This window comes from Petromyzon marinus, chromosome 6, assembly GCF_048934315.1.
Source record: "Petromyzon marinus isolate PM22_M1 ecotype Great Lakes invasive population chromosome 6, UKy_Petmar_22M1.pri1.0, whole genome shotgun sequence".
NCBI classification, from domain to species: Eukaryota; Metazoa; Chordata; class Hyperoartia; order Petromyzontiformes; family Petromyzontidae; genus Petromyzon; species Petromyzon marinus.
Window position 1 is genome coordinate 4,971,783 of NC_133672.1, and position 26,580 is coordinate 4,998,362.

Here is a 26,580-nt window from a genome sequence, read left to right on the forward strand (position 1 = left end):
TCTTTCGCTCTACGTGCTCAGCGGAGGTGTGAGGAACGGCAACAAACTAACACACAAAAAGCGGAGTACCTGAATAAACACAAATCACGCCTACGAGGGAATAACGCTCAAGTCTCCGTAAAGACTGCTTCATGAACCCACTCGATTATCTCCCGGTCATCTCGCAGCCCAACAGGTTTGCGAATGTTTTTTTTACAAATCCCTACATGATCCACCAACCCTTGCTTCCAAAGCGCTAGACCACAGGCGTGCACCATCACGCTCGGTTAAGGGATGCTAATAGTACTTTCATTTTATATAGCGGCATTCATGCCAACAGCATCCCACAACGCTGTACATTAATTATATGTACAGTATTCTATATAAGGACCGAATTCCATAAACACGATTGGCTACGCACAGTGCAAAAAGAAGCCCAACACACACACGTAGCACACGAAAACCCTGCTCCCAAGCAAAATCAACAATGAAGAAACAAATGAAGAAATGGCACCAAAACAAAAAAAGCACAAACAACAACAAAAACTACAAAGTTTTCAAAACAAGGAAACGAGTCTATTCGGTGATAGCGGCTGGACGAGGCTGGTGATGGACCGGCAGCTAAAGGAGAAGAGAGCATGTGCGCCGTGGAGGACGCTCGTCACGACACCGTGGGAAGAGGCCTCCGCATATCCAGCAGTGCACAGAACGTGGACATTAGAAGGTTCAGAGACTCTGTGAAGTCATGGGAGAGAGGTGCTAATGGTTTCTCTGGGATATTCACTCAACGAGCACTCCCCCCCCCCCCCCCCCCAGTACTGCAGACCCCCCCCCCCAACTCCCCATTCTTCTCACGGCCCAACCCGCACCTCCCTCTCTCCCACCACCCAGCCGGCATGCACACCCGGTGAGTAACGGGTGGGCCCCCTAAAGTCAGATCTAATTCACCGCATCCATTATTTCAGTACCGAGGTCCCACGTGGTGAGATTAATTAGGACTTCGACGTCCTCTGAGGGGCGCCTCGATTTTAATTTTTCGTGGAATATTTCCACCCCTCCGCCCGACCAATAACCAGCCACCAGGACACCATCCATTCCCTCAACCTCCCACCGATAGCAAGACGGTGGGGGGAGGTGGGGGAGGGCATTTTCCAGAGCTTAGCATCGGACAGCTCCGGTGAAAAAACTAAAACTGTCCTTGAAAGCTGAAGGATGAGAGCGGTGAGCGATTGGCGGTGGGGCAGGAAATTCTCTAGCGGCATCTAGTGGACATCAGTCGCATGAACAATCTCGAGACGTATGAAATAAAACGCACGCAACTATTGCAACTACAAAAGAACAATAGGCTCTAACCCTTTCGGGCAATAAAGGGTGTAAAACATTTTCATACGCCAAATAGATACCTTATTGCAAGGCATCGAGTCTGCATTAAACCACACACACTTGTGGCAAAACATGCAAATTAACATGCTCTGATAATATACTTTGTCTTTGAAACTGATTGGCCTACAACCAGAGACTGCCTTTTTATGGCCTAGTCTCACCGGTGTTAGACCAGAGAACGCCAAAAGGCGAACAGTGCAAAGGCAATGCAAGCATCAAAGTATGATACTGGCAAAAAAGGTTCCATAGACAGAACACAATTATTATCACTGCTGAGGTTGTCGCGGTCGTGCCGGACAGCTCTCCGATGAGCGTTTAGGTTGTACCACACACCCTGTTCAGCATTTTATCTGACGTTTCGCTCCACGCGGTGAAACATGAAAACAGATTGGGGAGCTTCACAGTGGGGAATGGCCAGGAGACTGAGCTGGATTTGTCTGTCACCCCAAAGCGAAGATTCCTTTGTAAGTGAAAAATAACCACATCATCTCAGTTGGACGTGAGAAAGATCTACGAGGATACGTATTTCCATGAAGAAGCGCTTAAATACTTTTGACCTACATAAAAATTACGTGATCAACGGGGCAAATCATAAGTGACAAGGATATCAATGATTAGAACCTACAGAGTTGAACAGTATCCGACAAAGCACATTCACAATCCACAAAGGGTGCCAGACCCACACCCGATGAAACATTAACTCCCAGGAAGATAACAATACCCAGATACCAATACAAGGCCTGTCCCAGTCTGCTTACAAAAATTCACCTACCACCCACCGTCCAGGTTCTTCACCACGATCACGTTCCACATACGTTTCAGACAACACAAACACGTGTAAGAAGCACACAGCCTCTATCCATATGCAAAACACGAGCATTTCCCGAAGAAGTGAATGTGGTACTCTTAAGTCACCATCAAAATATATTTGAGCAAATGTGACCTTCTGACAGCAGCAGTGAGGATATGCCATTGTTTTTTGCATAATGCAAAGAGGTTGAATGCTTTTTACACACGATTGTGTTGCTTGAAACCCATGGTTTTACAGAATGCACAATTATGTTTGTCTTGTCTTTGACACATTTGAACTCGCTCCCATTCCCAGAGAGGTCCTACCGAAGAGGTTCCACAAAAACTTCCAGACTGTTCCCCAAAACTCCCAGACTTTTCCCCAAAACTCCCAGACTTTCCCCAAAAACTCCCAGACTTTCCCCAAAAACTCCCAGACTTTTCCCAGGACGGTGGGGGAAAAAAAGAGAGATTCGAGTGCAGCAGAGATCTGTGTAAAGTTTTATTATAGATTTTTTTTCCCGTCAAGAATCACTTTGCACGGCAGACGCATACGGGGGGGGGGGGATAAAACGGTACAGCACAGACCAGTTATTAGAGACGCCGGCAAATAAAGACAAACTTCCTCTCAGGCTGTTATACGTTCACATGATTCCGTTGCAATGTTAACAAAAAAGAAGATACGCAACAAAACGATTGCCGACAGTCGTGGCGTGACCGATGTTAAAGGGAGGGGGGTTTTCAAAGCAAAAAGAAAGGTTGGCTGTTTTTGTTGTTGGGTGGCCAAATGTGGCTTGGTCTGTCGTGGATATGTTGTGTGTGCCACCCTGGAGGGTGTGGCACGTGTTGGCAATTAACTGTGGAAAACACCACTTTTCCGTGGGGGTGCGTTGAGGGTGTAAAACAATCACCCCCCTCCCCATCACTCCTTGAACTCAATAATAGCCTCATGAGGACAAGTCCTATAATTGTAAGCACCGACTATCAGGGATTCTGAAACTCTAGTCCTTACAAACCACCAAGGTGCAATGTTTACAAATCAAGTCGTTACATGTCACACTCACTGCAACTGGTAAATGTGGATCCCTTGCACCCTGGTGGGTAGCTCGGCCTGGTGACTACCTCAGTGGACTCACTACATCGCCTCTTAAAGCTCACGGAGCTTGCTTTCGGACTAAGGTTGGACAGTGGTTTAAAAATAAAAAAGATACTTAGGTTGAAATGTCACATTAAAAAACTGCACTTGTCAAAACTTGTTTTAAAAAGTGACCAAGGTACAGAAAACTGGGTACATGGAGCCTGATGTGGCTCCATTGACTGACACTTTCAACCAGGCTAGACATTATTCGTGAAAGCCAAAAGCATTCACGATTGAAACAAGGACGTTTGACACCGACCACATCCATAACAATCACTTGGCTACAAACACTAATTCGACTGCTGGTGTTGCATTGAGGTGAATGTGTTTTCTGACCGCGGTCGTTAACAAAAACAAACACTGCGGCCACTGAGATGGAGAGCCAGCACCCCCCCCCCCCACACCTTAAGTGTTCTTCGAAGGAGCTAGGAAAACCGTCCCTAAAGTGGCCTTTCTCAAGGCCCCCTATTTTCCGCCTCTCGTTGCTTCGACTCCACGGGCCTCGGGCGAGACCAGGCGGGAGGGAGCGAGCGGCGTGCTCCCCCCCCCATCCTCGGGGCATCCACTCCAAGTCCTGCGGTGCTGACGATGCGTGCAGCGTGGAAGCGAGGAGCGGACCCTGCCCGTGCGCCACTTTTGAGGCTTCCCCGTTGTGCGAGGAGCATCCCGAAGAGTCTGGTCCACTCCCATCTGACCGCCGAGCCTGACCACGTTTTGCGGAACTCCAAGCCAAAAGCAGTGGCCGGTGAGCAATTCAACTCTCCCACCGACTTCAGCTTTCTGACAGTCAAACTCTCAGTCCATGACCTAAGCCGCTATCTCAACTTTTTCCATGTATTTTGCAAAAACCTGGTAGGCAGGAGACTGAGTGGTGGTGTTGGTGGGGCTCGGACTTTTTCCAAGTGTTTGAAAATGCAAGGCCTTGCCGACGCACATGCCGGGCCACTATAGGTTCTGCATGCCCCTCGTGTACTTGTAGGTCGGCACTTGTAGTCCGGTGACCTGGTTGGAGAAAGAGGGGCGCGCCATCATGCCCTGGGAGAGGACGTGCGCGGCATCGATGCCCTGCGACACATCGGCCGCGTTCACCTGGTGCATCACCGTGGCGCCGGGCGACGCCTGGCGGATGGAGCCCGGCATCGCCTGGAAGCCGGCGGCGGCGGCGTGGGCATGGGCGGCGTGGGCATGGGCGGCGTGAGCGTGGGCGGTGTGGGCTCCCTGGGGCTGCACTGGCAGGAGCCACCAGGGGTTGGAGCGCACGGGCACCATCTGGGACGGCGGGTAGTACGGCGTGCGGGCCTGCGCTTGTGACAACGTCGTCATAAAGTATCCAGAGGTGGTCGCCGGCTGATACTGCCCGATGATGGTGGTGCTCGGCGCCACCATGCGCACGCCACCCACGTGCTGCACGTACTGCGAGGACGACAGCTCCACCTTGCGCTCCACCTTGTGCTGCGCCAGCGTCACGTACATAGGCTTGGAGCCGACGATGCGGCCGTCCATCTCCGACATGGCCTTGATGGCCTCCTCGGGCGTGGAGAAGCACACGAAGCCGCAGCCCTTGGACTCCCCCGTCTTGTTCACCATCACCTTGGCGCTCGTGATGGTGCCGAACGACGAGAACTCCTTGCGCAGCCTCTCGTCGTTGATGTTGCCATCCAGGTTCTTCACGTACAGGTTCACGCCCTGGAACTTGTTCTTGCCGTCCTGCTTGGGCACCTCGTACTCCCCGTTGAGCTCCATCTCGCCCTCCGACCTCCTGTGCCCGCTGCCCGCGTAGAACTCGTGCTCGTTCAGGTGGGGGACTCGGTGCTGGAGGTTGCGATCAGCCTTGAGCTGCGCCAGGGTGACGTAGAGCGGCTTGGAACCAATGATGCGGCCGTCCATCTCCATCATGGCCTTGGTGGCCTCCTCGACGGTGGAGAAGCACACGAAGCCGCATCCTTTCGACTCGCCGCTTCTGTTCACCATCACCTTGGAGCTCGTGATGTTGCCGAACGGCGAGAACTCCTTGCGCAGCCTCTCGTCGTTGATGCCTTCGTCCAGGTTCTTCACGTACAGGTTCACGCCCTGGAACTTGTTCCTGCGGTCCTGCTTGAGCGACTCAAACTGTCGCTCCAGCTCCAGCTCCTCCGCCGACTTGTGAAGATGGCCCACGCAGATCGCCCGCCCGTTGAGGTGAGGCAAGTGGAGGTTGCGCTCCGTCCTGAGCTGGGCCAGCGCCACGTAAAGCTGCTTGGATCCGAGCGCCTGCCCGTCCATCTCCATCATGGCCCTGGAGGCCTCGTCGTGCGACGAGAAGCACACGAAGCCAAACCCCTTGGACTCGCCGCTCCTGTTCACCATCACCTTGGCACTGGTGATGGTGCCAAAGGGGGAGAACTCCTTCCACAGCCGCTCATCGTTGACGTTGGGGTCCAGGTTGTTGACGTAGAGGTTGACGCCCTGGAACTTGCTCGTGCACTTGTGCCTGAGCACGTCATGGCCGCCGAGCTCCATCTCGAGCACCGCCTTTTTGTGCATGCTACCCACGTGGAACGCATGCTCACTGAGGTGAGTCGCCAGCTGCTGCATCCTGCGCTCCCCTTTCAGCTGCGCCAGCGTCACGTACATGGGCTTGGAGCCGACGATGCGGCCGTCCATCTCCGACATGGCCTTGATGGCCTCCTCGGGCGTGGAGAAGCACACGAAGCCGCAGCCCTTGGACTCCCCCGTCTTGTTCACCATCACCTTGGCGCTCGTGATGGTGCCGAACGGCGAGAACTCCTTGCGCAGCCTCTCGTCGTTGATGTTGCTGTCCAGGTTCTTCACGTACAGGTTCACGCCCTGGAACTTGTTCTTGCCGTCCTGCTTGGGTACCTCATACTCCCCGTTGAGCTCCATCTCGCTCTCCGACCTCCTGTGCCCGCTGCCCGCGTAGAACCCGTGCTTGTTCAGGTGAGAGGCCAGGTTCTGGAGGTTACGCTCAGCCTTCAGCTGGGCCAGCGCCACGTACATCGGCTTCGAGCCCACAACCTTCCCGTCCATCTCCGTCATGGCCTTGATGGCCTCCTCGGGCATGGAGAAGCACACGAAGCCGCAGCCTTTCGACTCGCCGCCCCTGTTCACCATCACCTTGGCACTCGTGATGTTGCCGTACGGCGCAAACTCCTTGCGCAGCCTCTCGTCGTTGATGCACTCGTCCAGGTTCTTCACGTACAGGTTCACGCCCAGGTACTTGCTCCTGCGCTCCTGCTTGAGCATCTCGAACTGTCGCTCCAGCTTGGCCACCGCCACCGCCTCACCCTCGGCCGCAGCCTTGGAGGCACGGGCCCCGTACATGACCCGGCTCCCGTTAAGCTCCTTCGCCTTGGCGTTCATCGCATCGAGGGCCTTCTGCGCCTCCTCGTGGCCCTCGTAGCTGCCAAAACCAAAGGACTTGTCCCCCTCTTCCATTGGCACGTCACACAAGCGGGCTCCGTGGCTGACTGTGGCACGTCCGTCAGTGAACAAATCAGGCAGGCCAATAGGATGTCTTCTGACAGGCTGGTGAATAAACGGCGACTGGATGGCTATATGTCTGTCTGGCTGGTCATTCAGGTTACGAAGAGACAGACCAATCAATTAATGTAGCTCAACAGACTCACTTTCAGGTGGTACGGAGTGGTTATCTGGCAGAAAAACTGTACAACAGGCAGGCCAATTGCTGGTCTGGGTGTTAAGCTGGCAAGGCAGTCCAGCAGCAGCACAACAGGTCGCCCAAACTGAAAATGTCTGGCTGTCCAAGCAGTTGGCTTGCTTGGCGTCTCAGTGGCAATGAGTGGTACAGTCCAGTAACTGGGCTGGTAGGCAGGCAGGATTAACACGTTCCACGGACAGGGTGTCTGTGTTTGCTGGCAGCCAGTCCGAACCACACTCTTTGGGCTATCTATGCGTGTGAATGGCTGCTCGTGAGGCAGTCCCAACAACAACACGGGGTGTCTGTGAAGCAGCCGGGCAGTACAACAGCAACAAGTGACTGGCAGGAAAGGCGGGCAAAGCGGTCCGTCCAACAGGTTGTCTGGCGGGCAGGCAGACACGCAGATAGGTAAGGCAGGCAGGCACACAGACAGGTAAGGCAGGAAAGGCAGGCAGGGGGGGCCGACACTAAGTTGGCCGGTCCACTGGCCGTGTGTCCAGCGCTGGGCCAGCTGTTGTCGTGGAGGCGGTGGGAGAGGAGGGCGATGTTGTTGTTGACGCTGGGAGAGGAGGGCGATGTTGTTGCTGACGTTGGGAGAGGAGGGCGATGATGTTGTTAACGTTGGGAGGACGATGTTGTTGTTGACGTTGGGATAGCGATGTTGTTGTTGACGTTGGGAGAGGAGGGCGATGTTGTTGTTGACGTTGGGAGAGGAGGGCGATGTTGTTGACGTTGGGAGGGCGATGTTGTTGTTGACGTTGGGTGGGCGATGTTGTTGACGTTGGGAGAGGAGGGCGATGTTGTTGTTGACGTTGGGATAGCGATGTTGTTGTTGACGTTGGGAGAGGAGGGCGATGTTGTTGTTGACGTTGGGAGAGGAGGGCGATGTTGTTGACGTTGGGAGGGCGATGTTGTTGTTGACGTTGGGTGGGCGATGTTGTTGACGTTGGGAGAGGAGGGCGATGTTGTTGTTGACGTTGGGAGAGGAGGGCGATGTTGTTGACGTTGGGAGGGCGATGTTGTTGTTGACGTTGGGAGAGGGCGATGTTGTTGACGTTGGGTGGGCGATGTTGTTGACGTTGGGAGAGGAGGGCGATGTTGTTGTTGACGTTGGGAGAGGAGGGCGATGTTGTTGTTGACGTTGGGAGGGCGATGGTGTTGTTGACGCTGGGGGAGGGCGATGTTGTTGTTGACGTTGGGAGGGCGATGTTGTTGTTGAGGTTGGGAGAGGAGGGCGATGTTGTTGTTGACGCTGGGAGAAGAGGGCGATGTTGTTGACGTTGGGAGGGCGATGTTGTTGTCGACGCTGGGAGAGGGCGATGTTGTTGTTGACGTTGTAAGCTCGGCGCAGCGAGAAGAGACCGCGGATTTGCCAACGGTCGTGGTTGGGTGTCGCCTCGTCGTGCAAGACGAGACGACACGCGACTTGGCGTAACTTGAAAAGAAGAAGACAATTAAAAAAACAGTCGGGCGCGTACGACCACCACGCGCCGTTTGGAGTGTCCTGGGGTGGCCCAATGGTGAAGATAATGACGATTAGCGGTGGAGGTGGTGGTGGTGGTGATGATGGCGAAAAGATGTAGAAGACTCAAACTACCGGACCCCCGCCGTGTGCGGGTGAATGCGAACCCCTTGGCACACAACACGGCAACAAGAAAGTGCGGAGAGTCGAGAGGCCGCTGGGGGTTTTGTTTTATGTCGGGGCCGCCGCGGCCTCTCGCCGTCGCAACTCGGGGCAGGAAGCGACTCCCGGCTGCTAAATATCTCGCGGCCGCGCGCACCGCGCATGCGCAGGGCGCGTCACCAGCACGCCGGCTCAGAGAGAGTCGAGAGGAGCGCATTGAGTTTAGTGCGAAATGTTTAGTTTCATATTTTTATTATCGCTACTTTTATCTTTTCCGGTTTTTTTTGCTCAACGCAGAAGCGTAGGGCGATTTTTGTTACATTTTCTTTTTGCTTTTTTTACCCACAGTCGGTGTTTTATCTATTTTGTTATCCTGCTTAGAATAGTTTGGGATTGATTTCAAATATTTTTTTTTCACAAGTACCACCTCTACACGACCCCGTGCTACGGGAGTTGTAACGAATTATATTCGTTGATACTGCTGCTGTCGCGTTGCCGGTGGCGCACAAAATAACAAACCGAAAATATAACTCCACACTTTCGTCCAATAACATTGGCTTTAAAAAAAAAGGTAGCGACGTTTCGCTCAGTGGGCCTTATTCGTGCCATCAAGCGCAGGCAAAACGCGCTCATCTCCCGAGACGCATGGGAAGGTGGAGAAAGAAACACGAGCCGCAGGCGTGTGATTGTGACCGTGCAAACACGCCTTGGGGTTGTAGTAAACAACCGTGATTCTCTGCACACTCATTGGGGATAGCGAAACAACACGGAACTCGCTCGCTCTCTCTCCCCATCGACTCGACACCCCTTAACGGAGAATAAATCGCACGTGGAAATGCGACAGAACATCCTCCCCGTTGGTTCTCTCCGAAACGATGAACGCGCTGAACTTCTTTCGCCACCGCACGTAGCCCCAAGCGTGCCCCGCAAAGCTCTCCCTTCGCGAGCACATTGCCCGAAACGTCTCCTGCCGTGTGTGCACACATGCTTACAGCCACACGTGTGTGCGTGGCTGGGGAGCGGTGGTGCAGCGGTTAGCGCTACGCTGCGCTATGAACCTGGACGACCCGGGTTCGATTCCCGCTCGCGATTATCTGAACCGGTCCTGGGCCTCTCCCTAGGTTGACTCAGCCTCAAATGAGTACCCGGTGCGGTGTGTAGTAAACATTTCCACTGGGGAGACAAAGGCGGCCGGGCGTGGTTCTGGCCACGCAACCCCCTCGTGTGCCGTTCCGGCCTTCATAGGTGCTGCTCGCTAACAGCACTTGCCCCTACAGTCTGTTAAGGCTACACGGGGGACCTTTGTCTTTGTGCACCACCGCCAACGCAGCAACAGATGAGCCGAGCGACAGTCGAGAACTTCTGGCGGCCATATTACTCGGGGAGACTCTCCACCCCCACCGGTGCGGTGTGAAGGCCCTGAAACTAAAACACAAACAGGGTGGCAGAGAGCTACCACCACACCCCGCCCCTAGGTAAGATGGCCACAGACGACTTCACCTCCTCCCCACCAACAACATTCACCACCCCCACACCCCCTTTACACCCCACTCCGCAGCACGTGGAGCTATCGGCACGGCATGGCCGCGTCCACCGAGCCGCCGCCGGCTGCCTGCGGCGCTCCGTGCCTCAAGGAGCTCACGGCGCCCGACTACGGGCGGCCGCCTGCCGCGCAGAGGCGCGCCCTGCAGGAGCTCGTCAAGGCCCACGTCGAGTCGTTCGACTACGTCCTGCACGAGGGTCTCTCGCAGGCGGTGCAGGTGAGGCGTGGGGTGGGTGGGGAGGTTTAGCCAGGGGTGGTGGCGGTGGCCTGAGAGGGGCCAACGAACCCTCCCATCGCCACCACAGAAAAACCACGCAAGCCTCATCGGCAGTGAGGCCTTACTAAAATAATAGCGGCACCTCATCGTGGGTGAGGGCCTTACTAAAATAATAGCGACACCTCATCGGGGGTGAGGGCCTTACTAAAATAATAGCGGCACCTCATCGGCGGTGTGGCCTTACTAAAATAATAGCGGCACCTCATCGTCGGTGAGGGCCTTACTAAAATAATAGCGGCACCTCATCGGGGGTGAGGGCCTTACTAAAATAATAGCGGCACCTCATCGGTGGTGAGGCCTTACAAAAATAATAGCGGCACCTCATCGGCGGTGAGGGCCTTACTAAAATAATAGCGGCACCTCATCGGCGGTGGTGAGGCCTTACTAAAATAATAGCGGCACCTCATCGGCGGTGAGGGCCTTACTAAAATAATAGCGGCACCTCATCGGCGGTGGTGAGGCCTTACTAAAATAATAGCGGCACCTCATCGGCGGTGAGGGCCTTACTAAAATAATAGCGGCACCTCATCGGTGGTGGTGAGGCCTTACTAAAATAATAGCGGCACCTCATCGGTGGTGGTGAGGGCTTACTAAAATAATAGCGGCACCTCATCGGCGGTGAGGCCTTACTAAAATAATAGCGGCACCTCACCGGCGGTGAGGCCTTACTAAAATAATAGCGGCACCTCATCGGCGGTGAAGGCCTTACTAAAATAATAGCGGCACCTCATCGGCGGTGAGGCCTTACTAAAATAATAGCGGCACCTCATCGGCGGTGAGGCCTTACTAAAATAATAGTGGCACCTCATCGGCGGTGAGGGCCTTACTAAAATAATAGCGGAACCTCATCGGTGGTGAGACCTTACTAAAATAATAGCGGCACCTCATCGGCGGTGAGGGCCTTACTAAAATAATAGCGGCACCTCATCGGCGGTGAGGGCCTTACTAACATAATAGCGGCACCTCATCGGTGGTGAGGCCTTACTAAAATAATAGCGGCACCTCATCGGCGGTGAGGCCTTACTAAAATAATACGGCACCTCATCGGCGGTGAGGCCTTACTAAAATAATAGCGGCACCTCATCGGTGGTGAGGCCTTACTAAAATAATAGCGGCACCTCATCGGCGGTGAGGCCTTACTAAAATAATACCGGCACCTCATCGGTGGTGAGGCCTTACTAAAATAATAGCGGCACCTCATCGGCGGTGGTGAGGCCTTACTAAAATAATAGCGGCACCTTATCGGTGGTGAGGCCTTACTAAAATAATAGCGGCACCTCATCGGCGGTGAGGGCCTTACTAAAATAATAATCGGCGGTGACGACCCAGGTGTGGTGGACGTTCCACACTGCCGCGGAAAGCTGCCGATGTTAATGCACCCTGTCCTCAATGTAACATGAAGCACGCCATTCCCTGTGTAATTTAGCATTATTGCGGCATACCCGGTAAAAATGAATAATCGTGTAATTATTAATCGTGTGTAGGCACGACAATGAATTCGTTTTTTTATTCATGCGTTGCGCGAGGAGCGGTGGCGCAGCGGTTAGCGCACTGCCGTATGAGCCCCGGCCAAGCCGAGTTCAGTTGCCGGGCACGGATCTCGGAATCTTGAGCAGAGTTGAGACGGGAAAGTTATTGGATGGGCGTCCGGCATGCATACCGGTCCACCTGTGAAAATAAAGCTTCATAGCTCATCGGATTCCTCCAGTATAAATAAAAAAAAATTCTGATTCCGGTGTGTTGTTGAGGATCTACGTTACCAGCAGAAGAAAGTGCAGTCAAAGACATTGTTGTACAATACCATACTTCTGGCTCCAACGTCTATGATTTCTGCCTTCACAAACCCGCACTAACCAGCATGGTGAAGTATGGTCAAACAGCCTCCCACGATGTAAGCAGCGTAAGTGAGCCGTCTTAACACCTGTCGTACTACATTGATAAAGGACTGTAAATTACCGCATTACTTCATATACCTATCTCTGCAGCCCCGAGAGAGCTGCTACATTTATCGCAACGTGGCTCAGAATCACTCCATGCTTATTCTTTCCTCTCTTGAGCTGGACTAGCCGTTCATATAGGTAATCCACTACCGATTATAATTATTAGTACAGATACGTGACCGGTCATATGATGTGAAAAGAGTGGTGGGGGGAGGGAATCGCCTCTGTTTCCACGTGTGCTGCTCTACGTGAGGTAATCAGAAGGGCTTGGTGACATCATTGACATTGTGAGCAGCATCGTGCTGGGTGTGGCTTGTAGGGGGTTTCCCTCCTTCGGATGGCAGGATATTGGATGGCCCTCCGCAATTTTTTAAGGGGACTGAGCAATTGAGCACAACAAAATTAGGCGATTACAATTTGTGAATTCACTATTCGGTCAGTTGACTTAATCCACTAATCATGTTAGCCAAACTTTACACATCCATTATGTGTGTGTGTGGTGTGCGTGACGACTAAGGTGGACGAGCGTGGTGTTGGTCACCCACCCCCTCGGGTGCCGTGCCGGCCTTCATAGTTGCGGGCTAACAGCACTTGCCCCAAACACCCTGTTAAGGCTATACGGGGGAGCTGTGTCTTTGGTATTGTAATGAAGTTATTGCGCCCTTGATGATAATGATGACGTTGTGGCAGCATTGATGGTGTTGTGATGATCGCGCTGTTCCCTGTCTCGCACCCAGGCCATCCCGCCCATCGAGTTCATGGTAAATGGCAATCGCCTGTCGCTGGCTTTCGCCGACACCTCCATCTCTCCGCCCATGGTGGGCAAGGCAGCCGTGTGCCGGGACATGCGCGTCTTCCCCGCCGAGTGCCGTGCGCGCCGCGCCACCTACCGCGGCAAGCTCATGGTGATCACGACACACCCGGCTCGCGTCACGAACTTGGGATGTTGTTGGCTCTGTGGATTCGCCGATTGCAATCGATCCCTTGAGCAGCCCTGTTACGTCCTCGAAGTCGTACAGCGTCTCGTGCACGAATGATGTAAATTCTGTTTTGCGTCACAGATGCTGGTTAACTATATACGACCAGCAAATGAGGGCGATGATAAAAGCAGATAATAACGAACACATGTTTGTTTTCAGTGTTGATGAGAAGAAATGGTCCATTTTGCAGGATGAGATTGGAGGGTGTCAAGGCATGAGGTTCATTAGATAAATTGTTGTGGTAGTAGTGATAAAAAGTGACATGGAAATGGTTCAACAGCAGTGAGTGTAATTGCAGTGAATCAGGGCAGGGTCATGTCAACCGAACTTCTGTATGTTGAGTTTCATCAAGCAACGTCGGGAAGGAAGCTAGAGCTCTTGACGCCAATGTGGCTGCGGTATTTAAACCTCGGCAAATGTGTTCCTTGTAGAGCTTGTGAACCGCCGGCTCTGCACTACCAACTACGGTACGTGTGTGGTCCACTCTCGCTGCCTAGCGTGCAATAACCAGCGCTTCTCCGCCATCCTCCTTCTTTCCCCTCGTCCTGGTCCTCATCTTCTCCCCTCCTGTTACTCCCCCCCCCCCTCCGGCCAGGCGGATGTGAGCTGGTCGGTGAATGGGGAGCCGCAGGGCATCATCCAGCAGAGTCTGGGTCAAGTGCCCATCATGGTGAAGTCCAAGACTTGCAACCTGCGCGGGATGTCGCCCGCCGAGCTCATAGCTCACCACGAGGAGGCCGAGGTGAGCCGCACAGCAAAAGAGTTATGGTAACACTCAGAATCACAATAATTATTGTTATGATGTAATATACCTGCCCATTTATGTACCTGCATGCGTGTGTGTGGAGTGAAAGTGTAGTGATTCGCTCGCTGCGCTGTAAATCCAGCAACTTAAATTCTATTACTGGACATAGCTAAGATTGGTGGAGAATATTTGAACTGGTCTTAGGCTTTCGCTGGATTGACTCGGCCTCAAATACGTTCCTAATGCCAAGTGTACATATTAGTACTTGGGATACAGGCAGCTGGGTGTGATTCTGGCCACACTGCCCCATATTACGCCTTGCTGGCCTTTTTAGGTGCTCGCTTACAGTACTTACCCCAACAGTCTGTACGGCTATATGGACAGCATCTGCATTACGATTTTGAAACCGGTCTCAGTAATCAACCACAGAAAAAATAGTCCATTACAATTTTCAGTCGATAATCAAATTCATTGACTAATCGGCCCAGCTCTTATCGTACGGTCACAACAATACTTGTGTTAACAATGCGTTATTTATTGACTGGGATCTGGGTGGTTGGGGGGGGTGTGCGTTTTGGACCGCGCACAGGAAATGGGCGGCTACTACATTATCAACGGCATCGAGAAGGTGGTGCGCATGCTGATCATGCCACGGCGGAACTACCCTATTGCCTTGAACCGGCCCAAGTGGAAGAGCAGGGGCCCGGGCTACACCGAGTTCGGTGAGTTAGTCGCAACCACCGCCACCACCGCCGTCACTGCCGGCAAGCAAGAACAACTTGGCGACACCCTGATGGTCGGTCTTTCCTTTCTCAACAATACCGTCATCATCACGATTACTATTTTACAGCGAGCGTGGCTTTGTGAAGGAATGCAGTCCTTGGGTTATCATGCCATACTGCGTTGCGTTTGTGTATGCATTTGGTGCTGTTGGCAGTGTTTAGCGCATGGCGCCAATGGCTGACATCGGAAATGATCTGAGCTCCTCCTGAGCCTCCCATAGGTTGACTTGGCCTTACATGAGTCGCTGGTAGTGTTTTTAATTCGCACATGAAATGCAAAAAATACTCAACACATTTGTCAATAACTCTGTGGCTTTGAAAATAAAAATATAGATAAGATGATATTTCTGGAAAAAAGCCTTATTATAAATAACCCTCCTAAATAAGACCTTTGCCTAAAATGTCACCTATTGTACGTAATTAAATGTATATTTTCTTAAAGGCAGTGTTATTGACGATTGTTGTAAAACTGGTTGTGCGCCACTATTAACACACCACCAAATAATTTGTGACACAAAGGTGGTAGCCATGTGTGGTGCTGGCCACAGTACTCCTTGACAGATACTCGCTAACATCATTTGCCCCAAAAATCTGTTTAGTTCCTTTGGGGCATCTTTGTTTTTGTGTATGTGTGGGGAGCGATATTACAGTGATCAGCGTGCTGCACTACGAACTCGGCGAGCCGGGTTCGATTCCCGATCATGGGCAACACCAGTGACGATTACCTGAGCCGGTTCTAGGCCAATTCGGCCTCAAATGAATACATGGTGCGATGTTTAAACATCACAATTCATGAGACAAAGGCTGCCAGGTGTGGTGTTGGCCACCCACCGCCTTGTGTGCCATGCCCGCCTTCATAGATGCTCGCTAGCAGCACTTTCCCCACAAGTCTGTTAAGGCAAATACGGGGGATCTTTTTCATTTGGGCAGGCCTCTCCATTCACTGTGTGTGCGAGGAGCACACGGCCATCAACATGAATCTGCACTACCTGGACAACGGCACCGTCATGCTCAATTTCATCTATCGCAAGCAGCTCTTCTTCATGCCGCTCGGCTTCGCGCTCAAGGTGAGCGAGGCGGTGGCGGTCGCCTTCCCATGCACGATTCCACCGAGACGCCCGGTAACGCGGAGCCGGCACCGATTTTGACCGACAAGTCGTCGGGACACCCGCGATCACCGCCCTCCCCCTTTCAACTCTACCTCCGACAGGGCCTCGTGTCCTTCACAGACTACCGCATCTTCAGCGAGCTCACAAAGGGCATGGAGGGGAACTCGTTCTACCGGAGCTGTGTGGCGTACATGATGCGCTCCGTGGGTGACGAGGGCTGCCTCACGCAGGCCCAGGTGATGCGCTACCTGGGAGAGCGATTCCGCGTCAAGCTTCTCCTGCCCGAGTGGCTCACGGACGAGGAGGTGGCGGAGTTCCTCTTCGAGTGAGCCTCTTTCCCTTCCTCTCCCCACCTCCCACCCTCACCAACCTTTGACCCTGTGGCGTTTCCCAGTGGCCAAATTAACTAGAAACTAACAGCACTGTCGAGATAGCGACGAGGTTCGTTATGTTTCTTGATTTAAGTGGGGTTGTGAGCACTTCGTAAAGGGAGAGAAGTGTTGTGACGTGCAGTGGCGGTGGTGGTTGAACATTGAGGATTAGACGAAACAGCCATTCTGGTAGACCAGAGTCCTCAACATGGGTGGATTGATCAGTGGGTGAAGTTCTGGGGAACAGTAATCCTGCTCGTAGCTATATAAGAGTGACACGGAGGTGACTGACCTGCCGGTTAGAGGGAGTGACTCCATCGGTGATTGACGGATTACCACTCGTCCGTGACTGTGTTGTGTATTTCCAGCCAGTGTATATGCATCCACCTCAAGAACAATGTAGAGAAGTTCCAGCTGCTGTGCATGATGACGCGCAAACTCTTCGCCTTCGCCAAGGGGGAGTGTGCGCCGGAGAACCCCGACAGCCTCTCAACGCAGGAGGTCTTGACTTCGGGGCATCTCTACCTCATGATGCTCAAGGTGCCTACCCCACAGTTCCCCGCAGTGACCACTACCACCAGCCGTTGTTTATTCGACTTATTAGACTATGTTATTTGTTGTGATTGCTTTTTCCTTGTTGGTGCTTTTTCTTTTGGTGCCATTTTTTTCGATAATTCGTTTTTTATTTGGCTTGGTTGTAGGGTTTTCATTTGCTGGTAGTAGCTATATATGGGATTTGGTCATTATATATAATGTACAGCGTTGTGGGATCCTATTAGCATGAATGACGCTATATGAAATGAAAGTATTATTATTAACTCTCTACAACGTGTTTTTTCCGGTTCGACGGGCAAGCGGTTTTTACATTACGTCCGACCTTTTGCTCTTCGTGCTGGACGATTCTCTCCGAAATGTATATCAGACATCGTGCCAAACAACACGCGGTACAACCAGAAAACACATCGGGAACTTCTGCACCAGCATCGTTAGTTACATAGAACTCAACTCTTCTGTTCAGTGCAATTTGATGGAGACAAGGATCGTAGATGTGGAAGTGTAGAAGGGCAGTACAACGGTGGATTTTGCGCAGGACAACAATGACAATTTGCTGACCCAACGCTTAGCCCCACAGCCCTTCGACAGCTTGTTTTGTGCGCGGGCTGAACGTCTGCTTAGCTTGCGAGATTTGATTAAAAGTCAAACAGGATGGGTTTACGTTGTTCATTCCTCGGTCACCAGGCTGAGGCCATCAACTTGCTGCATTTGAGAAGCTGTTTAACCATGGGTGACTGCACTCATGGGTGACTGCATCATGGATTCAAACCCAGCGTCAGCTTAGTGCTGTAACTTCTGAGCCACCACTCGGCCACTTGAAGCATTAACATTCAAAATCTCACCCCTTGGCTCTCTCCCTCGTATTTCCCCACGCCCCTCACCTCGTGACCCTCACCTTGCCCCTCACCTTTCGACCATCATCACATGCTCCTCACCCTCTGACCCTCACCCTTCCAAGCGTACCCCCTTGCCCTTCAACCTTTGACCATCACCCTTCAACCCTCACCATTTGCCCCCCCATACCCTGTGACACTCACCCTTTGACGCTCACCCCCCAACGCGTGTGCAGGAGAAAATGGAGGGCTGGCTCATGGGCGCCAAGTTTTCGTTTGACAAGCGCGTGCAGCGCCACGGCAACATCCCGCTCACCATGGACTCCATTGCCAAGGTCCTGACCTCCGTGTCAGACCTCACCCGCGCCACCGAGTATCTGCTGGCGACAGGGAACCTCGCCTCCAAGACAGGTGCCGCCACTCGTCATTGTCGCCATCATCACCATCACTTCATATTTATACTGCTCCTCCATTGCAATGCGCACAGTGACCAACTTCCACTGGTGAACGGGTAAAGTGAATGCAGCACCGGCCAGGAAGTTGGGCCTTAATCTGCGAGTAGTAGGGAGTGATGTTGCCACATGGCTTCCCAATTAAGTAACCAAACCAATATTTTAAATTATCAGAGCTGGAATTTGCCAAATTTATTGAAACTTCAAATGTAATGATTTTTTTCACGGGAAATTGTTGGTCAGGCTGAGACCATCATCTTGGTACACTTGAGAACCCAGGTTCGAACCCACAGTAGTACTGGTTCAGTGTTGCCCGTTCTTCTCGAACTAAAAAAAAAATGTATTCCATCCCCGCTAGAGCAGGATGGGAGAGATATAGACTAATCCATCGGCGCTTTCCGGGTTCTTACCAGTGTCTCGTCCGTCTGTACATGTGTCCGTGCGTGCGTGGGTTCCCGCAGGCCTGGGCATGTTGCAGGATTCGGGTCTGGCGGTGGTGGCCGACAAGCTGAACTTCACGCGCTACATCTCGCACTTCCGCGCCGTGCACCGCGGCGCCGCGTTTGCGCGTATGCGCACGACGACGGTGCGCCGCCTGCTTCCCGAGTCGTGGGGCTTCTTGTGCCCCGTGCACACGCCCGACGGGACGCCCTGCGGCCTCCTCAACCACTTGACGGTCGGCGCCCAGGTGGTGACGGCCGTCATGCCCACCGGTGGCTTGCCTGCCTTGCTCTGCTCGCTCGGTGAGATTGCCGCGCGGCGGTGCGGTGTGCACGGTGTTTCAACGGTGACCGTTATTCTAATTTTATTCGTTTAATTTAATTATTTTGGCCATAAAATCCTAAAATCCGCCCCCCAAAAAATGTCATCGAAAACATTTCTGCATTTGGAATTCTGGTGGATCTTATCGAGTATATTAGTAGAACGTCAGTGTGTCGGCTTACCAGTGTGGTGGTATATTAGTATGTCAGTGTGTTGTTCTGTGGCCGATGTTTTTGGTATATTCGTATGTTGGTGTGTTGACGTGTGCGTCGTGCCCGCCCAGGTGTGGTGCCGGTGGACGGCACCCCCGCTTGCCCCTACTCCGAGTGCTACCCGGTGATGCTGGATGGCTCCTTCGTGGGCTGGGCCGACCCCCGGATCGCGCCGGAGATCGTCAGCACGCTGCGCACGTACAAGGTGCGCGATCGCAACGTCGACGGGGCTGCTGGCGCGGGCTGGTGTGGCACGACTCCTCCTGTTCCTCTCGGCTCTCCTCGATGGGTCATTTTAGTTTGGCTCCAAGGGTCTTGGGTGTTCCTTAGCTAATGTTGGCCGCACCATCCCGAGCCACGCACTGTGGCCACCCCTTTTAATAGTGGCTCACTCGCAGTAATTTTGTCCCAAAGAGCTACATGGGGGGCTTTGTTAATTGAGTGTGGTTGGAACGTTGATGAGGATATGTTAGAAACGTCTAATCCTAATTCCCTGTGCTCTTGTTTGGAGAGGAGGTGAATTAGTTGTGACCATGTGCTCTTTGTGGTTTCCTTATTCTCTCCATGTCACGATTTTCCACGTCCACCAACACCTCAAGCACCACCACCACCTCCACAACCTCAACCACCGCCTTCTTCGCCCGCCCCGCTCCACCTCCACCCCCTGGCGTCCGCGTGTTCTGTGCCGCAGGCGCGCAAGGAGAAGCGGGTGCCGCCGTGGACCGAGGTGGTGCTGGTGCCCAAGACGACCTGCGCCAGCCTCTACCCAGCGCTCTACGTGTTCACGGGCGCGGGGCGCCTCATCCGCCCCGTCCGCAACCTGGCACTCGGCACCGAGGAGCTCATAGGCACCTTCGAGCAGGTGGGTTGGTAGCGCTCGCCACCGCGTCGCCGGTCTGGTGCGTACGTCTCTGTAGTGACTTACTCGGAATCGGAATATTTATTTATGCTGGAGAAATCCGGTGGCCTATAAAGATTCTTTTTCACAGATGTCCAGTAGAGGGGCGGGTCAGAACACTACAAAAACACGATAGGAGTTCAAAGTATAGGAAAGGTAAGCAAATCACTTAAAATAAATATGCAAATAAAACTAAACTAGTTTATTTTACCAGGTAATGCCCACTGACCTATTAGCTTCTTTTTCAGAATCAACCTGGCGACAAATGAAAGCTCAACGACGTGGCTTATCATATGTAAATGTATAGCAGCCAAATGTTCTAAATAATGTAAGCCACATTGAGTCTGAAGACTCCATCCAGGAGGGTCCTGCATTGGGATATTTTTGGCCGACATTGTGTGTTTTTAGCGATTGGAAGAAACCGGAAACACCCTATACAAAATAGGGGGAGAACATGCAAACTCCACACAGAAAGGCACCCAAGTTGGGAATCGAACCCAGGCCCTTCTTGCCGTGGGCTAAGAGTTAACACTGCGCAACCAAACATTTACCAGCCCGCACTGACCACTGTGGTGAAGTGTGGTCAAACGACCACCATGAGTGACATGGGATGGAGCTGTTGTCCTAATTGCCCATGTAAGCTATACAGGAGATCTTTGTGTTCCGGTATCGCCACATCATCTCTCTCGCCCCCCGCCCCGCAGATTTACATGGACATCGCGATCCGTGAGAACGAGATCGTGAAGGGGGTGACCACGCACCAGGAGCTGTTCCCACACAGCATGCTGAGCGTGGTGGCCAACTTCATCCCCTACTCGGACCACAACCAGAGCCCCCGCAACATGTACCAGTGTCAGATGGGTGAGCGTCTGCCTGCCTCGCTGCTGCCTACCCCTAATAAACGCCTGCCCCTGCCTAGCCGCCTGATTGCCTGCCTGCCCACTTACCAAACTACCTAACTAACTACCTTCCTATCTGCTCATCTATTTGCCAGCCTTCATATTACCATCCTGCCTACCTACCCACCTATTTGCCGACATGCGTGCCTGCCTACCGAACTACCTTGCTCCTGCCTAAAATAGTATCAAACTAGCTAACAACCTATCTTCCAGGGGACTTGCCTGCCTACCTGCCTAATTCCCTTACTGCCTACCTACCAAACTACCAACCTACCTGTAAACTACTTTACCCAATATTAACTAACCTATCTAGCTATCGACTTATCTAACTACACACCTGCCAGCCTATTTGCCTGCGTACCTACCAATCTCACTACCCAGCTAACAGCCAACTTACCTACCTGCCTATTTGCTTATCTAACGAGCTACATATCTACCTGCCTGCAAACATGCCTACCCACAATCCACAGGAATTACTTCTAGTGCCTACAGACCTACTTGCCTACCCAACCCCCCTCCCACTTATCTACCTACTTCACCGTAAGTTTTACATCTGCCTATCTACTGACCTACCTACATACCTAGCAAACTATCCACACTCATCGGTGTACCCACATAAGTAAGCTTCTGTTACCTACAGACCTGACTACCCACACACCTATGCCCCTACTACCTACCTACGAGGTTGACTTGAATCTACTTGGCTTTCTGCTGACGGACCTACCGTTATACCCACAAGTACTTGACAGTCAGTGGTGACCATGAGGATACCCTCTGATTTAATCCCAGATAACCTTTGCATGAGAGACAATGATTTAATGTTTCAATAAGGTTTATTCCATGTCTTGGTTAAATAAAGGATAGAATGGTACAACATTTAGGTATCGTGATATCGCTCTGACCTACTCGCTGTTATCTGGTGGCAACCTTCCCCGAAATCACTGGAACACGTGATGATATCGGATCTGCACGACCCACGACGCCAGATCCGGTCACCGCCTTCATCAGTAGAAATTCAAGCCCGGAATGTGACTGTAGAGGCCCTGACCCAACTGTACAGCGCAGTGTAAACCACTGAAATTCAACGGAGGCGCAGCAGCATCAGAAATTTACTCGGCCTCACCCGTAGCCGTCGCCTGCCTACCAAACTCGGATACAGATCTTCCGAGTTGTTCTTTACGAAGCCATGCGCAAGCGGTATCCGTTTATGCGGCTCGCTCGATCCTTCCCACACGCACCTCTCCTCCCCTCCCCTCCGCGTGCAGGCAAGCAGACGATGGGGACCCCGCTGCACAACTTCCGCGACCGCTCTGACAACAAGCTGTACCGGCTGCAGACGCCACAGAGCCCCCTGGTGCGGCCGTACATGTACGACCACTATGCCATGGACACTTATCCCGCGGGCACCAACGCCGTGGTGGCAGTCATCTCCTACACGGGATACGACATGGAGGACGCCATGGTACATTTGCGCACGTTGCTTTACAGGCCGTCCCCTCTCGCCCACTTGTGCGCGTGCACGGCTGACGTGCGTGCACGGCTGATGTGCGTGCACGGCTCGTGCGCGTGCGAGCACGGCACCACTCGCCCGCTCGTGCTCTCCTCTGTTGCTGAGCTCTCCAATGGAAAGTCACGAAGCGTCACGGAGAGGCTTTTATTCCACGCGTAGACTTTGTACATTCACAATGCGTTGCACGGGCTGTGGCAAAATGCAACCTGCACGTGATCAACGCGAGGCGCGGTTTCCGAAGGTCTCTTTCTCGGCACGCAAAACAGATCGTGAACAAGTCGTCGTGGGAGCGCGGCTTCGCGCACGGCAGCATCTACAAGACGGAGCTCGTGGATCTCACCAAGTGCGTGCGCGAGGGCCGCGACGAGCTCGTGTTCGGCTTCAAGGCCGGCGACGACGCGCGACCCGGCGCCGCCAGGCTCGACGCCGATGGCCTTCCCTCGATCGGCTCGTGGCTGCGCTACGGGGAGCCCTTCTACTCCTACGTGAACCTCGCCACTGGCGAGGCGACCGTCATCGCCTACAAGTGAGTGAGCGGTCGCAAGGGGGGGGGGGGGGGGGGGACTCTTTTGTTGTTGTTTTTGATGCCTTGCCCAAGCTTGATAAGTCGGACTTACATAATGAAAGATCGAATTACTTATTAACATTTCGTGACATTTTCTCTATTTTGCACTCCCATCGTGTTTTTGTATTATTTGTTGTAACTTGCTGACTTGCCCATACTGGACATCTGTGAAAAAGAGCTTCATAGCTCATCGGATTCCTCCAGTATGAATAAAGATTTTTATTCTGATGGCAGTGGGGGTGGGGCAGTGGTGGAGACGGGCAGCCAGCGTAACTGTCGAGTGTGCGGACGGTGCAACTGCAACGGGCGCCTATGGGCCGGAGGGTCCCGGGTGACGTAGATATGGGGTGGGGGGGGGTTGAAATCGGGATGGGGGGCACGGGAGGAGGGTGGCTATGTCATGGGACAAACACTCCTCTTGGTGGCGGAGGGAGTGGGAAAATGCTGCCACCTACTGTGTGGAGGAAAGTTCCCTGGAAGGGATCTCGCAAGTAGTTCTGCTACGTCTTCTTCCATGGACCCTTATCTGACACGAGATTGCACTGCTGCGTGAGATATCCAAATGTATTATTTATCTCATGACATGAAGGCAAACGCACCGTTGGGATGCAAATGGGGGAAAATATATTTTTTGTTAAGTTAAAACTCGCGCTTTACATGCAAGAAACACTGGGCGGTCTTACAGGCACGATTCTTAGGCTCGCGATTCACACATCGGTGGGGTGGAGTGGTGGTGCAGTGGTCCGCATGCTGCGTTAGGAATCCGGTGACCATGGCTAGTGTCGTGCACGCCTCTTCTTCAAAATGTCCTCTTGGTCTGAAGTGTCGGGCTGACAAATTACGACTTGATATGTAGCTTGAGTCGTAATTGATACATTTGGCTGTGAGAATTGCACTTCAAGTCACCGGCGAGCTGAAACAAGACGACAATTGGCCGTGTGAAACGCTTGTGCGTAGTGACAATTACATTTCTTTGGCCACGCCAGGCAGGGGGGAGAACCTTGGTTGCCGCAACAATCAGGTCGGATCGTTAGGCGGCCTAAACCCCAAAATTCGACTGCACATTCACAAGACGACTCGTCCCCCAGGGGCAAGGAGGACGCGGTCGTGGACAACGTGAAGGCGTGCGGCAACGACAGCGGCACGGGCCGCTTCTATCGGGCGTGCATCACGATGCGCATTCCCCGCAACCCCACGATCGGCGACAAGTTCGCCAGCCGCCACGGCCAGAAGGGCATCTTGAGCCGGCTGTGGCGCACCGAGGATATGCCATTCAGCGAGGGCGGCATGACGCCCGACATCCTGTTCAACCCGCACGGGTTCCCGTCGCGCATGACCATCGGCATGCTGATCGAGAGCATGGCCGGCAAGTCGGCCGCCATGCACGGCCTGTGTCACGACGCCACGCCGTTCACCTTCTCGGAGAGGAGCTCGACCGACGGAGGTACGGCGCTGGCCGTGGTAGTGGCGGTGGTAGTGGCGGTGGAAGTGGTAGTGATGGTTGCGGTGGTGATGGCAGTTCGGGTGGTTTTAGAGGTGGTGTTGGTGGTGGCAGTTATTGCGATGGTGGCAGTGGTAGTGGCGGTGGCTGTTGTAGTTGTGGCGGTAGTGGTTTTGGCGGTGGTGGTTGTGGAAGGTGGCCGGGTGGTTTAGAGGTAAGCGCTTTGAGCTGGCATCGCTAAGATCCTGGGTTTGAATCCACCTGTGAGTAATCTGGGTTTGAGTTAATGCATGCGTGTGTGTGTTTGTTTTGTGTTTGTGTGCATGTGTTCGTGTGCACGTGCGCGCATGTTGTGTCTTTGTTCGTGGCGAGCGGTAACTCGGCGATTGCGCTGTGAACCCGGCGACGGGGGGTTGGTTCCGGCCACACCACTCGTGCACCGTTCCAGCCTTCATAGTTGCTCTCTAATAGTGGTTGCCCCAAACGTCTGTTCGGGCTGTACGGGTTTGTGTGCGCGCGCCCGTCCGCAGACGAGGGTAAGAAGCTGACGGCGGTGGAGTATTTTGGCAAGCTGCTGAGTGCCGCGGGCTACAGCCACCTGGGCACGGAGCGCCTGTACAGCGGCATCAGCGGCCTGGAGCTCGACGCCGACATCTTCATCGGCATCGTCTACTACCAGCGCCTGCGCCACATGGTGTCCGACAAGTTCCAGGTGAAGCAGGGCCAGCCTGAGGCCGCGCACTCGGAACGTGCGGGACTTGCGGGGAGAGAGCCTTCTCTCACCTGTCTGTCCGTCCCATCTGTCCACGTGACTGTTCATCTCTTACTCATTGGTTCTATTGGGTAAAGTCACGTAGGTGAAAATAAAATAACAAAAAATCACGACGTTTCGGCCACAACACAAGCGGCCTTCATCAGGTGAAGGGACGAGACTGTGTTGTGGCCGAAACGTCGTGATTTTTTGTTATTTTATTTTCACCTACGTGACTTTACCCAATAGAACCAAAGAGTATGGATCCTAGCAGTCACGAAAGCTTTAAATCTAGAATTGTTCGTCTCTTCATCCGGCTCTCCACCCTCCGTCTGTTTATTTCCATCCCACCGTCTTTTTCCCCGTGCGTTGATAGCCGTCGCACGCGGCCCTGATTTTCACGAACAGTTGCGCATTCGTTTCAAATCTCCGAATGACATCAAAACCTCATCTCGACCGCCCCCCCGCCCCCACCGCCGCCCCCACCACCCGCCCCCGCCCGCGTTCCACCCCCCAACAGGTGCGAACGACGGGAGCGCGCGACCGCCTCACCTGCCAGCCGGTGGGCGGGCGCAACGTACAGGGCGGCGTGCGCTTCGGCGAGATGGAGCGCGACGCGCTGCTGGCGCACGGCACCTCGTTCCTGCTGCACGACCGCCTGGTGGCGTGCTCGGACCGCTGCGAGGCGCGCGTGTGCACGCGCTGCGGCTCGCTGCTGTCGCCCACGCTGGAGCGGCCGCCGCCCGACTGGGCGCACACCCGCAGCGGTCGCCGCGCCTGGGCGTGCGTCGTTTGCAAGAGCGCGGACGACGTGTGCGTCGTGACGATGCCCTTCGTGCTGCGCTACTTCGTGGCCGAGCTTGCCTCTATGAACATCAAAGTGAAGCTGCAGGTCAAGTGAAGCTGCCTCGTGCGCGCGTGCGCGTGTGTGTGTGTGCGTGTGCGTGTCGGTTTGGAGGAGCGGAGGTGCGGTGGTTAGCGTGTTTGCGCTTACACTTTCCGCTCATGACCAACATCAGTGGCGAATATGTGAACGAGTCCCGAATAATTGGTGCGATTTGGCAACGTTACTGGTGAGACAGTTTAGTTGGGTTTGACGACACAGAACTCAATAGGTGCTCGCTAACAGCACTTGCCCCAGCAGTTTTTGAGGTTTTTTTTGTTTTTGTGTGCAGGCTGGGCCAGGAGTCCAGATGGCTGGGTAAGCCACAGAATTATTATTTTAACGCCATATTTCTTGTAAAAAAAAATTCCATACATTTCCTCGTGTGATTGTGAATAAACGTTATCGTCAAATAAGCCGTGTCCCAGACTTTTTTAATAAAAACAACACTGCCTGGTTATATTCCTCTTCCAACAATGTCTGGTGGCCCGGTGGGTCAGG

General features: G+C 53.3%; 2 protein-coding genes across 2 annotated transcripts; one reads left to right on the plus strand and one right to left on the minus strand.

Moving 5' to 3' along the window:
• Positions 1 to 2,640: 2,640 nt before the first annotated feature.
• Positions 2,641 to 6,724, minus strand: LOC116939778 (polyadenylate-binding protein 1-like). Its single transcript, XM_032948575.2, has one exon. It carries the CDS (start codon positions 6,722 to 6,724, stop codon positions 4,235 to 4,237), a length of 2,490 nt encoding a protein of 829 aa, XP_032804466.2. The 3' UTR covers positions 2,641 to 4,234.
• Positions 6,725 to 10,097: 3,373 nt separating this feature from the next.
• On the plus strand, positions 10,098 to 26,495 carry POLR1B (RNA polymerase I subunit B). Its single transcript, XM_076064534.1, has 18 exons — positions 10,098 to 10,331; positions 13,069 to 13,236; positions 13,907 to 14,053; positions 14,646 to 14,778; positions 15,769 to 15,905; positions 16,049 to 16,272; positions 16,687 to 16,858; positions 17,943 to 18,117; positions 18,620 to 18,901; positions 19,204 to 19,337; positions 19,824 to 19,994; positions 20,735 to 20,891; positions 22,195 to 22,391; positions 22,706 to 22,965; positions 24,093 to 24,448; positions 24,976 to 25,157; positions 25,717 to 26,088; positions 26,372 to 26,495. The coding sequence occupies exons 1-18, from the start codon at positions 10,152 to 10,154 to the stop codon at positions 26,399 to 26,401; spliced, it is 3,477 nt and encodes a 1,158-aa protein (XP_075920649.1). The 5' UTR covers positions 10,098 to 10,151; the 3' UTR covers positions 26,402 to 26,495.
• Positions 26,496 to 26,580: the final 85 nt, after the last annotated feature.